At 40.4% G+C, this 13110-nt stretch overlaps 1 protein-coding gene across 4 annotated transcripts in view; it reads left to right on the top strand.

Moving 5' to 3' along the window:
- ARHGAP18 (Rho GTPase activating protein 18) overlaps positions 1 to 13110 on the top strand; it is a 98719-nt gene that overhangs the window by 29988 nt on the left and 55621 nt on the right. Inside the window, exon 1 of one of the 4 annotated variants that reach the window (XM_052784302.1) lies at positions 8531 to 8551. The exons of the other annotated variants lie outside the window; for them this stretch is intronic. Coding sequence (XP_052640262.1) covers positions 8547 to 8551 — 5 coding nt within the window. The 5' untranslated portion in view covers positions 8531 to 8546. Of the gene's footprint in view, positions 1 to 8530; positions 8552 to 13110 lie in introns of those variants that run through there. 4 annotated transcript variants of the gene reach the window in all.

Genomic DNA, 13110 nt, shown 5'->3' with positions numbered 1-13110 from the left:
TCTCATTTCCTTAATTATAGCATATAAATGTGTACCTTAAAGCTGCGCAGAACAGGGTATTCATTCCCACAGTTAGTTTGCCTGAGTTCCACGCTGGCAGTGTTATGGCTTTCCAGGCCATGCATGTTTGCCATTTAGCTCATTAAACTAAGATCCTAAAGGACACCTCTCTGCCTTTCTGCTGTGCTACTCTAAATTTGGACCTGAGTCCTTTCTCTCCTGTTTTCATTAACCAGGATTTCAACTCCATGGTCGTAATTTATCTGCTTCTTCCTGCCCTGGAACCCCAGTGTCTGCCCACATCTGAAGTGAGAGAGGTTGGGAATATTGTTTTCATGGGGGCAGGGAGGGAGGGGAGTGACCACTTGTTATTTTTTGGTCTTTTTAAAAACAAACAAAACTTTTCTGAAACATTGTAACATTCCTGTGGGATTTTTGGTTTTCCATTTCTCTAACTACTTTCCTTCTTCATCAACATTCCCAAGATGTGCAGAGCTGTGTGATAATAATAGAGCAAACCCCCAAACCTGTATAATTCTGAAATATTTTCTGGAAGTAAGTTCTTCCATTGTGCTCTGCACAGTAAGTGTACCAGTTCTGCTGTCCACATTCTGCATTTTATTACCGATGTGAAATTGGAACTTATTTTGCCTTTTTTTAAAAATAACAAAATAAGAACAACTTTCAGTATCTAGGTTAGCATCTCTCTGCTAATTTGAAAACTCTCTAATTTTTAACAAGGATCAGAATATTAGGAAGCCAATGTAATACCGTACCAGCTGTAATGAAGCAGCCCTTTTGGAAAGATTAATAGAGAAACTGTGTTGAATTATTTTTTTCATAGGCATACAAAATAGTGTATGTTAGAGATTTCTTTGTCTTTGGAGAGTTGAGGCAGCGTGGCACTGGTACATCCTGGAAAAAGTGATGCATTGGCTGTGCTCCAAACAAAGCGGCATCCTAGGAAAGGGCTACACTTCCTAGCCATTTATTTTTTCCTTCAGGCATGTGAGAAGTCTTGCTTCATAAGACTTCAGAGTTTTAGTGATCTAATAGATTGTTGAGCTACTTTTCTTTTTTTGGCCCTCTAAAGGCACGACGAGCCTGTGAAATACTTCCTTTAGGAAAGGTTTACCGTACCATTGGTTCACTAGGCTAAAATCTAGAACAGCCTTGGTGTGGTTACTTCCAAGTTTGACCATTTAGGAATATTGTCTTGCCAGTGGTGATGCACGAAATAGCATCAGAGCTGTTGTCTTTGCCATAGAGAAGTTTATTTTACATTTTACTTTATAGTAACGGTTAAAGAAGTATCTTCGTACAGTGTAGATACTGATTGTGGGTGACTTCTGTGGTTTACCTAAGTATTTATCTAAGAACTTCGTTACAGAAATCACGAAGGCAGATTACCCAGTATCAAATTCAATTTTAATAGCTCTCTTTTCCATATCGCTTCAGTTTTCCTCACTTCCCAGTTTTAACCCATTAGACCCACTAATGCTTTATTGGCTCTCATGCTACTTGCATTTTGGTATCATCTCCTTTTCTTTATGATGTCCATGCACAAGCTTTTAAATAATTTCTTCTTGTTTTTCCCATGAAACCATTTGTTATTTATTATATGGACTGTGGAAAGTAAGAGTGAATCGTATTGGTTTCAGTCCAAGACCCTGTTTCAGTGACTGCTTGTAGGCACATCACTCTCATGCACATGAAATCCACACCCTTAAGCATAGACTTCCAGTGCCATTTAGGTTCTTTGCTGGGGAATTTTACCCCATCTACTGTGGCAGAAAGGACTGCAGGTCCCGTGTCATATTTGCCAGCCACATGTAGGCGTTTCAGATAACAACAGTCTTTGCATATGGCTGTGTGGGTTTATCCTCAGGCAATCAAATGCCATCCAGAGAGTCCTCTACAGGCCTATTTCTGTCCTGTAGAGTGAGTGAATGTGTGTGTGTATGCATATATGTATGTGTGTATGTATATGTATGTGTGTATATATATGTATGTAAAAATATTTTTTTAAATGCAATTATAAGGCTAAGACCAAGTCTGGAGTATTCAATGGATGGGGAATAGGATATAGCAAAACTACAAGTGAATGCATGCAGAGTGCATGCAGAACTAACTGCATGCGTACCAGTGCATGGGGCAAATAAACTTCTGCTACAGAGCATTTTCAACAGCCAAGCCTAAAATGCAAACTGAGTAATAGATAAATGATTTTAAATGTGGTGGCCACTGGACGTTGACTTTGCTTTTCTCTCCATACCTTTGTCCTGTCTGGGAGGCTGCTGTTCTCTATTGTCTCCTGTGCTGCACCAGAGTGTCCTCTGAGTCACAGCCTCCCTATATCTGTTTCCAAGTGAGTCACTGTGCTTGCTCACCATCAGCTAGCGTGTGCACTTTTGCTGCAACTTCATGTGCACTTCTTTAACTTACATTGGAAGACCAGTTTGAGTTTGGAAGCTTTGCAAGCCAGTGCCTGTTTAACGTCATATGCTCCTGAAGAGCCTGTGAATCTTCGTATTGCTGATGACCTGTTAAGAAGGACTCCAGCGTTCCACAGAGCCTAGGACACAGCTCTTCCTCCTCAGAGGCCATGCAGTTATATGCACCCTGCTTTAATTGCCCTATTTAAATCTTGCATTTGATTTGCTGGAATTCACTTGCAAAATGAGAACGATGCATTGAGTTTCCCTGAGATGGAACTAAAAGCCAGACCAGTTCTGGAAAGAGTGCTGTAACCCTCACCTATCATAAGAGAGAAGATTGCCGCTGCCTCAGGTCTCCCCTTTCAAGTGACACCTGCTAGCCAGGGCCTGTGGTCCCCAAGATTCACTGTCCTGCTTCATTACTGAATCCGCATGACTTTGGGAGGTGCCACCTGAAGCTTGGATCTGTGTGACAGTGAAACCAGGGGGTGTCAGTGGGTTTTGTTGTAGAGAAGTGCCCTTTTTTGTGGGTTATTGTGTAAGTCTGCATAAAACAAAGTATTTATTTTTATATGTCTTTGTAAGTATGGGCTTTACTAACTTCATAGTTAGCATCTGTGTTCATTGTGGGGATGAGTGACAAGTGAGGGGCATAAAATACTTGGTGTTTTCTACAGACAGCTGAGGTCTAAATCACTCACTGTTTTATCTCCCTGAGAAAGAAACCAGATGATAGATGTCGTCTGAGCTTGGAAAAATGACAAAGACTTCTGCTATGAATTGCCCACAATATATGATTTTTCAAACATTGACCATAATAGACATTACAAATCACACATACAAGAGGAGTTTATTCTTTCCTTACCAGAATAATCTGCCTCACTCATTTTTCAAATATTTGCTCAGTTTAATCTGAAGACTTAATAGTTTGCATCTTAAGCCAAGAAGAAATCTAGTAGTAAGCATGAATTCATGCCTTTTTTCAAGGGCAGTTTCCATCTCCATTCTTTCAGAGAGAAAAGCTCTCATTCCTTTCCCCCTCTTTTCCCACCAGTGACTCACTCTTGGAATTGAAATCCAGTGAAATCCAGTATGAAGGACTAAAGCACTGTGAGGGATACATGTAATGCTCAGTGTACAAGCAACAAGCTCACAAGCTGATTACTCACAACTGACTTAAGTTGGTGGAGCCTTTTCGAATTTCATTTGCAATCTCCTAGTACAGCACAGATTTCAGGTTCTCCATATCATCACAGCATTTGTCGTTCCTGACCCCTGTAACTGTCTTTCGTGATGCTAGTATGGATGGCTCAGCACAGTACCTTCCATTTGTTGCTTCGCTTCTGCAAAGCAAAGGTCTGTCACGCTATGGCTGACTTTACAAAATCATAGCAATCTTTTTATCTGCTAAGTTTACACATTCTACATGAGCACAATCTTTATCTAAATGCATTAGAAAAATCTTTCCTGCCTTGGATTTGCCTACTAATTTGAACAGTGATTATTGTCTGATGCCTACCAACATCTTCCGATAGAGCTGACAGGCAACAATGCATTAAGTTGCTTTATTTAGAATTGCTTCTGTGTCTTCCGTACTTCATGCATGTATAAATATGTAGTATACTGGAGGCCCTTAATGTGTTGCTTAGTTACTGGTGTATTAATCCCGGTAACTTGATCTACTGACAGCAAGACCTGGTATCCCAACATTTCCTGCTTCCTTGATTCTGGATTCCTGCTTCGTGGGGTTCCTCCTTCCCCCAGTTTGCACCGTATTTCTTCTTTGAATTTATCTTGCTCTTGCCTTTGGTTCTTGCTATGCCTTTCCAATCGATTAAAAAGCCCTCCTAGTTCCTGTTACCTATTGTCAAGTTGCTGCTCAATTTTATTTTGGTAGACGGAGCAAATAATTCTCTGTGAATCTCTTTGTTTCTTCAGTCTGAAAATCCTTTTTGTGACAGTTTTCTTCAGCATTTTCAGCATCCTTCTTTACACCTGCACTGCTACTTTGCTTCTCATTCACCCCCCCAGCCTGAATTACATGCACTACTGCAGTGTCGGTCTCATGAGTGTCACCTATACAGGTAAAATCACTTCCTTGCTGCCAATTACTACCTCAGCCAATTGTATATACTGCAGTCATGCCGTCTTGTTTTTCTAAGCATCCTGATGGAACTCACTTTGAGTTGCATGTCCTTTCTGAGCCCTAGATCTGTTCAAGCTCTTCTTTTTCAGCGCAGTCTGCATTGCATAGACATGGCCACTGTTTCTTGCGCTTAGACATCCATTTAGCACCTGTCAGTATGATAAAACAACATTATTTCAACAAGCCCAGTTCACTAGGTGACCTAGATTATTCTACATCGTGGATGTAGATTTGATTTAATGCCCTTCACTATCAGTGAAAACAGTCTATTCAGTTCTACTCTGAGTCAGGCCCTTAAACAGATATAAAATGAGAGTAACTGTGCTGAACCAGTAGAGCTACATAGCAGAAAAGAGGAAAATCAGGGCCCTCTGTATGTAGGCTTTCTTTTTTATTTTAATGACATGCAGAGAATGAGATGTCATGCTTGTCTAGCTATAAGGAATGTGAAGCATAAAGGCCTTTTGAACATTTTAATTACGGGCTTTCCCTTTTTTGCTTTACTGTGTACAAATCTAGCTGATACAGAGCATAATACAATGTATTACTAGATGTGCTGTTACAAGCATGTAGACTTTATGCAAAACTGGAATGTAACTGAACTTCCGATGAGCGAAGTGCGAGAGGAGCTGTGTAAATCTAAACTCCAACATTTGCTCTAAGTGTGGTATCAAATTAATATTTTTTAATCATTTCTCGAAGTTCTTTTTCTTTGAAGAGCAGAATTGTTGAACTTGTTTTTGAATAAGACTAATGGATTTTCAGTCTGCTGATACTGGCACTTAATTAAAAAGTGTTATAATCTATTGTTATTGCCAATATTTTACTCTTGTAACTGTTACTAGTGGAGCTGAAAGCTGTAAGGTTTTAAAAGGCTACTCATACACGTTTTGGTAACATTTGCAATGCCAGCATCCTCCTCTATTGTTAGTGCTTTTTTACTAGAGTTACTGAGTATGCACGTTCATTTTTTTCTTCCATGAATCAGAATACTATGGCTGAACAGAGGCCATAATTACAGTAAGCGATACGGCAAGGTTCCTGCTGTGAGTGGCATTGCAGATTCCTGTTATGCATGGGTCACTGTCACTCCAGACTCCTCAGTAAATCTACTTGGCCAGGGGAAGAAAAATTCAAAACTCGTAAGTTTTGAGTACTTCCAATGTGCCAGTGGGCTGTTTTGTGAGGGCCACTGGTTTTGCAATGAACTCGCCTCTGCCTTGGAGTCTTGATCTCAAAATAATCATGTGCAGGCAGGGAATTTAAATATTTATAGCCAAACAAATAGGGGGAAAAAAATTAGAGTTTTTGTTTTTTAGTGTTTGGATGTGTAAAAAAATAAATAGACTTGATTTATTTCATTAGTGCAATTTTAGCCATCATCTTCTGAGGCATATTTTTAGTGATACCCTGAGCAGCATATGGGATGAGCACCTAAGCAATTTACCCCTCTGCGCTGCCAAAAAAGCTGAAGCTATGAAGTTATTCTTTGGTCATTGTTTTGTGCCAACTCTCTTGTATTACAGCAAAATAAAAAGCGTGCAAAGAAACAGTTACTTACCTGGTCATACCTTCCCATGAGGATAAGCTGCTCAATATTCCCCCTTGTTCTATGACTCTGTTCCCTGCCCTTTGTGCTACAGCATCCCAATCCTGTTTAGCCTAGAAATGCTTTCACGAGAATTTCAGAGATTTTATCTGTCATCTTCCTATGACACTCTTCTTTCCTAGGGAGGCTTCTTAGGCCAAAAGGTGACAATAAAAATGTGTTAGAATGTTTCCTTTGCAGGGCCCACAGTATTGTTGGAGGACTTTAAATGGTTTGGGGTGAAATATTTGAGGAGGAGCAAATGTGAATGTTTTTAGCATTAGAAATATGGTTGAAGATACACCACACATGAGAAAGCAACAAAGTAAGAATAATATTGTCTTCAGCAAATAAATACCTTATCATGCATACTCAGTGCCAAACTGCCGCAGAACAGTTGGCATGTTTTTGCTTGATTTAGTATCAGTACAAATATTCAGTTTACCGCTCTTCCAACTACCTCTTCTTCCTGTCCAGCAGTCCCTAAACCACCCAGACATTTTTCACTCTGCCTTAGGGAAGTCAGATATTTTGACTTCACTTCCCTATTTGAAAACCAGGAAAATCCTTAAGAGGATGTGTGAGAATTGTTTGCTCAATGTTTAGTGATAATGTGGTCAGTAAAGTACATTGTTTAATTCTTATTATTTTTAATCAGTTGATTGTTTTTAGCTGATTTCTATGTAATTGTCAGAGCAATAGCTGGTGGGACGCAAGGCCACTGATGAAGTATTGCCTCTTATCAGAAATTCTCTGCCTTTAATAAAATACAACAGCAAGGTCCAGGAGTATACTATATCCAGAGGTAACAGGGAGCTTTGCCCCTGGTTTAAGAGAGTGCAAGGTTAGATTTTAGCTGTACAAATAAAGCAGAAAGTTCTTGTAGGCTCATAGTGGCCCAAGGAGTCTCATAATAATCATGATTATAGCTGTAGTTACGAGTCTGTGATCCCAGATACAAAGCAAGGGGCTTGGAGCAGTAACCAGAAGCCTCAGCTGCTGAACAGCAAGGAAGCCCTGTTAAGTGCTGTCATGCACGCAGCCGTGACTCAGTGGCCAGTCACAGCTGAAGTCCAGAGCCTCCCTGGTTACCGCGGGCCAGTGGAAGATGCTTTCTCTCTCAGCAATTGCTAACAGGATGATAGATGTAACAACTCTGTAGTGTAGCTTCTGGAGCCTCACAGCCTGATTCCCTTTGCCACAGCTAGATAAGGGAACATTTATGGTGTTATCATTGTGGGAATGGTGTTGTCATTGCAGGAATAGGCATCCCCATCATTATAACCCATTCGGAGGGTGGGCTTTCGTGTCCTACTAAACTAACTCGTTCTGGTGGCTTGGCTGTGTTATCTCCTGAGAAGCCTGTATTTCAGGTAGACTTCAGGAATATCTTTTTGTTCTTTTGAAAGTATTATCTTGGGAGAGAGATGCCATGCTATTTCATGAAACTTTTTATTTTCATCTCAGAGTGCCTCTTAAGGCTTGTCCTGAACCAGTGGAAATTTTGATGTGCAGTGACAGTGGGTGCAGGTCATGGCCATACTAGGCTGAGATAAGTGGAGGCTGAAAAGAGTGGGGAACATCACTGAAAGTAGAGTTTCCTTCCATCTCTCACCTACACCTTCCTAATGTTTTTCTTGCCCTGGCATTGGCGTTTCTGAGCTGAGCTGGATAAAAAAAAAACAAAACCGAACAAAAAAACCAAACCAAAAAACCAAAACAACTGAAAGCAGTAGTTTCTGCAAGTGTTGTTTTCAGACAGATTGGTTTCTTAACCTAGCTCAGCAGGTGACTGCACCAGTGGCGGTGCTGGCACGAGGGAAGTGATGGAAGCCTACAGGAAAGGGGGATTTGACAGAACCCTCTGGCAGCAGCCTACATCTGTGCCAGCTTAATGTCATCATTATGGGGCTGTAATTTGACAAGATAACTCATTTTTATGAGTCCTAGTACTGGCTATGGCCACATGCTGTGAGAGGCTCATCTGATATAATTTAACTGCATTGGTTCAGATTTGTTAAAAGGATATTTGATGGCTTAACTTTGTACTGACAGGTCTTTAGTCAGTACAGGTACAGCTTGTCCTTTAGCAGCCACTCTAAAGCTAGCGTAAGCTTCATCTCCAGCTCTTTTAGTCCTGACTCGCACCGTTCAGTGACTCAGCCATGTGCAGGTCCTCTATCTGCAAGTAAAAGGCAGGCTGCGATGTGAGAAGAGATCCTTGGGATGCAGGCGCATTGTGCAGTGGGGAACACCTGCCCTCCTCTTACGGACCTGTGGATACCCTGCCTTCCCCTCATTGTCTGCATGTGGCATTGTGCAGCCTGCCTCACCAAAAGAAACAAAAGCCCTGCTTGGATTCCCACACACTGTAATGAGGTAAATTAAAGTGCAGTTTCTAAATTATGGTTGGTCATCAGTTGATAGGCTCTTAAAATCTTGCTGATTTGTGCGTTGTTTAAACACACCTTTCTTTGCTCCGACCTTTGCACCGGAGAGATTGCTTTGGTTTCATAGTGCCCAAGGTAGTACATCAAAACAGTATCAGGAATGAGAAGTACAATCAGAATAGCTCATATGATTTCCTATAGGAAACACAACCTAACTTTTCATTGCAGTAATATTTTCTGTTTTAAGGGTAAAAAAGACTAAGACATTAAATACCTAAGACATTATACAAATGTAAGTAATTGAAAACATTATGTACTAATTAAAATCTCCAAGCATCTGTCCAGTGACCCAAATTCTGCCTGCCTTCTCCTTTCAGAGAAGGATATTTACACTGTGGTACTTGTTCTCCTTTGAGGTAAAAGCTAAGAAAAAGACTGTGTTTGTTTGAACTTCTTACTGTGAATGGTACATATGAGAACAAACTAAAACATGATCTTTTTTTCTCCCAGTAAGTAGGAGCTGCTTATGAAAGTTTATGGGAAACTTCATGAGCTTCATGCTGTGAAAGCTGGTATTTGGCACTTTGTACTTCAAATCAGAAAACAGCTTATGGAGATGTATAGTATTAAAATTTGTGTGATGTGTCACAGTGTTTTGTATTTTGGGCCTTGCTTGAACTTTTGAAGTGATTGCTTGAGAAAGTTTTATCATCCTGTATTAGGGAGTGTAAGGGAGACATTTGCTTACATGTTTTCACTCACTGTCCATTTGCTGAATTATTTGATACAGATTTCACTAAACTCAGACCTCAGTATAGGTTGTTATAATTTCTCTTAATTGTAAATATATGTATATATTTAATCTCTGACATTCAACTTAGGTATAAATTCAGTTTTTGTTGTATACTTTTGAAGAAGTTGCGAAGTAAGATCTAGTTAGTTAGCAGATGAGAGTTAGCAGCTAGCAGTTAGCTGGAGTGAAAAATGCATCTGGAGCTAGACTGTCAGTCAGTACATCTGCACAGGGCCATGCCAGTGAGAAGTGGGGCAGGGGACGGGATGACAAAGCACCCTGCATAAGCAACCTTATATGACAGTCTTTTCAAACCTTTCAAATTGTGTATTATAATTTAAGCTTGTATGTAAAATTTTGTAGGAGCCTGGAGCCAGCCTCTTGACTATCTTATAGCAACGGGATGTTCCCTATGAATGCCAGGATTCCTGCTGGGAAACAGATTACTGGGCTGTGCTGAGTGGTAGCTTTCTTGGGGCACACACATCTCCTCTGCAGTGTGCTCAGACCTTAGCCCAGCACCAGCATGACCCCATCAGGTAGCTGTGTAGCTGTATTCATGTGGGTTTGAGCCTAGGCTGAGAAACCTTTCCTTCAACCTGGCTTGGTCTTTTGTTTTCTGTTTCTTTTTTTCCCCTGTGTGTGGTATGGTGTTGACACAGGTGCACAACCCCTGATTCTGGACGAGGTTGGTGCCTTGTGTACTGTGCTCCGTTATGTTAATCTCCTGGACGTTTTTGTACCCCTATTTTTTTCTCACCCTCCAAGTCTTCTCACATGGGTATTTTTGTATAAAAATGTAACTCAACTTTGATCCAAAGGAGCTTCGATTGCATAAAGGGTATTTCTCCAAGTAGGTTATCTTGCACAAATCACTGGTAAGAGATGCTGTTCTTATTAAAAAGAAGAATCAAGGTCACATCTGCATATGGTGTTTTGTTTTTCTCTTCATTTTATTTGCAGCCTTTCTTATAGGTAAGGCTGTAGATAATCTTAGCGCCTGTACATGCAAACATTTTTTACGTGGGTGTATTGGTAAATACCTTTATGTATACTGACTTGTGTAATTTTGTGTACAGCTATAGCTGTAATTCAGTTTGCTGGCTAGGAGCACTCAAGTTTTTGGCTAGCAGTGTTGCTCTAGGCAACAATTTTTGATATAAACCCCCCTTTTATTGCACTACTATAAATTTCTTTCTACAATTCTGATTTCCTTTAATTAAGACTAGAAGTTCTTCTCTGTCTGTATGGATTTCTTTCCTTCCATTCTATAATACTTATATTATGTAAGTATATATGGTTGTATATGAATAGATGATCTGGAATTCTATGGGTTTCATTTCTGCTTTCTATGGAGTGATGGTTTCATCCCATCTGAGCACACATGTGATATTCTAGGTATACATATTAACTTCTTCCTTAAGATTTGTTTATTTTCCTTTCATTTTGTTTTATTCAACTTGCAAATGAGGATTGGGAGGTAGAAGCTTTTTGTTACGATATGCAACATAATCTATTAATGAATATCTCTGAAATAATGTGGGACTCTTACACTCAGGATAGCGTAGGACTGCTTAAAACCTATAAAAATTGAAAAAGTTTTCTAGTGTCCATCAGATGTCCCACAATATTATGTGATCTTTGTAAAAAAAAACAAACCCCGTTCTTAAGAATATTTGGGAAATCGTAATTCTAGAAACGAAAAGTAACTGGACAATTTCTCATTTTACACACTGTTGTTCCAATAATTATAAAGGCTGTTCACGTGTCACTTTCATGCAAAACTTTGAAGGTGACTTATTCAAGTAAGTTATTCTATTATACCACCACATGGTCGACATAAGAAACTAATCTCTGTTTCTGTTTAAGTTGACATTATCTTACTTATGTAGGACTCTGGAATTGCCGAACGTGTTTTGTACTTATCCTTAATTTTATTTTTTTAGATGCATTCCCCATTTTTTAATTAAAAGATACATTTATGCCAATATATTCTTTATATCATTACTGTATGATTTTATGTCTGATTTTAAGAATTTTTACTCACCTGTAGTTTAAGTTATAGCAAGATTCTTCTGAGGACTGATGAAAGTTATGTGAGACAAAATACTAGTATGAAGTTAGATTTTTTTTTTTTTTTGACTTAACTTGGAAAATTAAAACCATTCAGGGCAACATACCCTAAAAGGATAAGATGCAGCTTATAGTGAGGGAACTGTAGTATTTTAAAGCTTTGATTTTTATTGTTAACTGTTACTCTGGTTCTGTGGCTTGTTCTGAGCGAGCCAGAGATAATCCTTTGTCCCATTTCAAGCTGCTACTGTCACAAGAAGCTGTTGCTGGTACTTTAAACAAGGAAATTACTTAAAATAACTCCTGAAGTGCCATGTCATCTTCAAGAGAAGGACATTCATTTATTGATACGTAAGATGCCTTGTGTCTGGCCTCATTAGCTCTGGAGGTGCAGAGCATGTGTTTCCCAGGCTTTCCTCCTGATCCAAGAGTACGTTGTATCCCTCACTAATAGTTGTTCACCAGGGTGGTCTGTCAAACAGTAGCTTGGCAATTTTACCTCAGGAAGTCCACCATCACCTTAATGGTTTTCAAGCTGTATGAGTCCATGTGCCATCCAGTCTGCTTCTAACTGCTTGCTGTCTGAGAAGGGTGGGAGAGTACTGCTTGCAGTGAGGGGTCATGGGACAATCAGCTGTGCCAGGCTACTAAAAGGAGATCTATATCCATTTAGTTTCTTAAGGAGGAGGCTTGTGACCCTTACAAGCATAAGGAGGGTATTGCTTTGTCTTTTTCCATTACCAAGGATCCCTCGTGCCACAGATTTTGCTTTCTCAGAAGCACCTGCTTTGCACAGTTATCACCAAGTTGCTGCTGCTAGGCACATGGGAGTTTGCCGGCTCCTTATCTGTCTGAGTGAGCTCTCCATAAAACTGAGGAAATTGTTAAGGAGATATGAGCAAGACGTCTTGCATGTTCCTTCTGCTAGATACATGAAGGGCTGCCTGCCCCTGTTTCTCTGGCTTGATAGTTTGGAAGAAAGGCAAGGTGGCTGGCATATCCGCTGTGGCAGGCTCATGTGTGGATAACTGCTGGACAGATGCGACTCTGTACACTCTGGTTCCCTTAAAGGATGCCTTGCAGGTGTTTTCCTAATGACCTCTAGGGTTAAATGGGATTAAGGAAAAACTAATGACAAGGGCTTTTCCAGGTCCTTTGTACGGTTCTGGGAATCCAAGTCTTCTGCTGTGTCAAGTTGAACAAGCAATACAAGGGAAAAAGTGGTGGCATTGGGTTTTTTTGTGGGAAGTGGCTAAACTACTCGAAGGGTGACTGTGTTACTTTGGATATCTGCTGGTGACCTCCAGTGGAAGAAAGCCTAGCTGTTGGCTGGAGGTGCAGTGCTGAGGTGATGCTGATGTCCTTTCCATGGATGTAGACCCATCACTGTTTCTGAACAAAGAATTATTCTCTGCTGTGGCCACAGAGAGTGGTGATTTGCACTGGGCTGGTGGCGTTCTTCAGTTGTGCATCTAGTTGGCTCTGCTCGGTGTTATCACACAGTCTTCTTGACAGTCCTGGTAGCTGGAGTTTTCCCATGTAGTGTCTCCTAGTAAACAGAGATACCTTTCCCTTTCCCCCGAATTGGACTGCATGTACAACAGCCTGGCTGCCTTACTGCTTGTGCTCTCTTTGGAGGGGTCTGCCTGCGATGATGGGGAGATGCCAGGGTCTGGCACATG

This window comes from Harpia harpyja, chromosome 4, assembly GCF_026419915.1.
Source record: "Harpia harpyja isolate bHarHar1 chromosome 4, bHarHar1 primary haplotype, whole genome shotgun sequence".
Lineage (NCBI taxonomy): Eukaryota > Metazoa > Chordata > Aves > Accipitriformes > Accipitridae > Harpia > Harpia harpyja.
The sequence above is the reverse complement of the archived record's forward strand: the minus strand, read 5'-3'. Positions and strand labels throughout refer to the sequence as shown.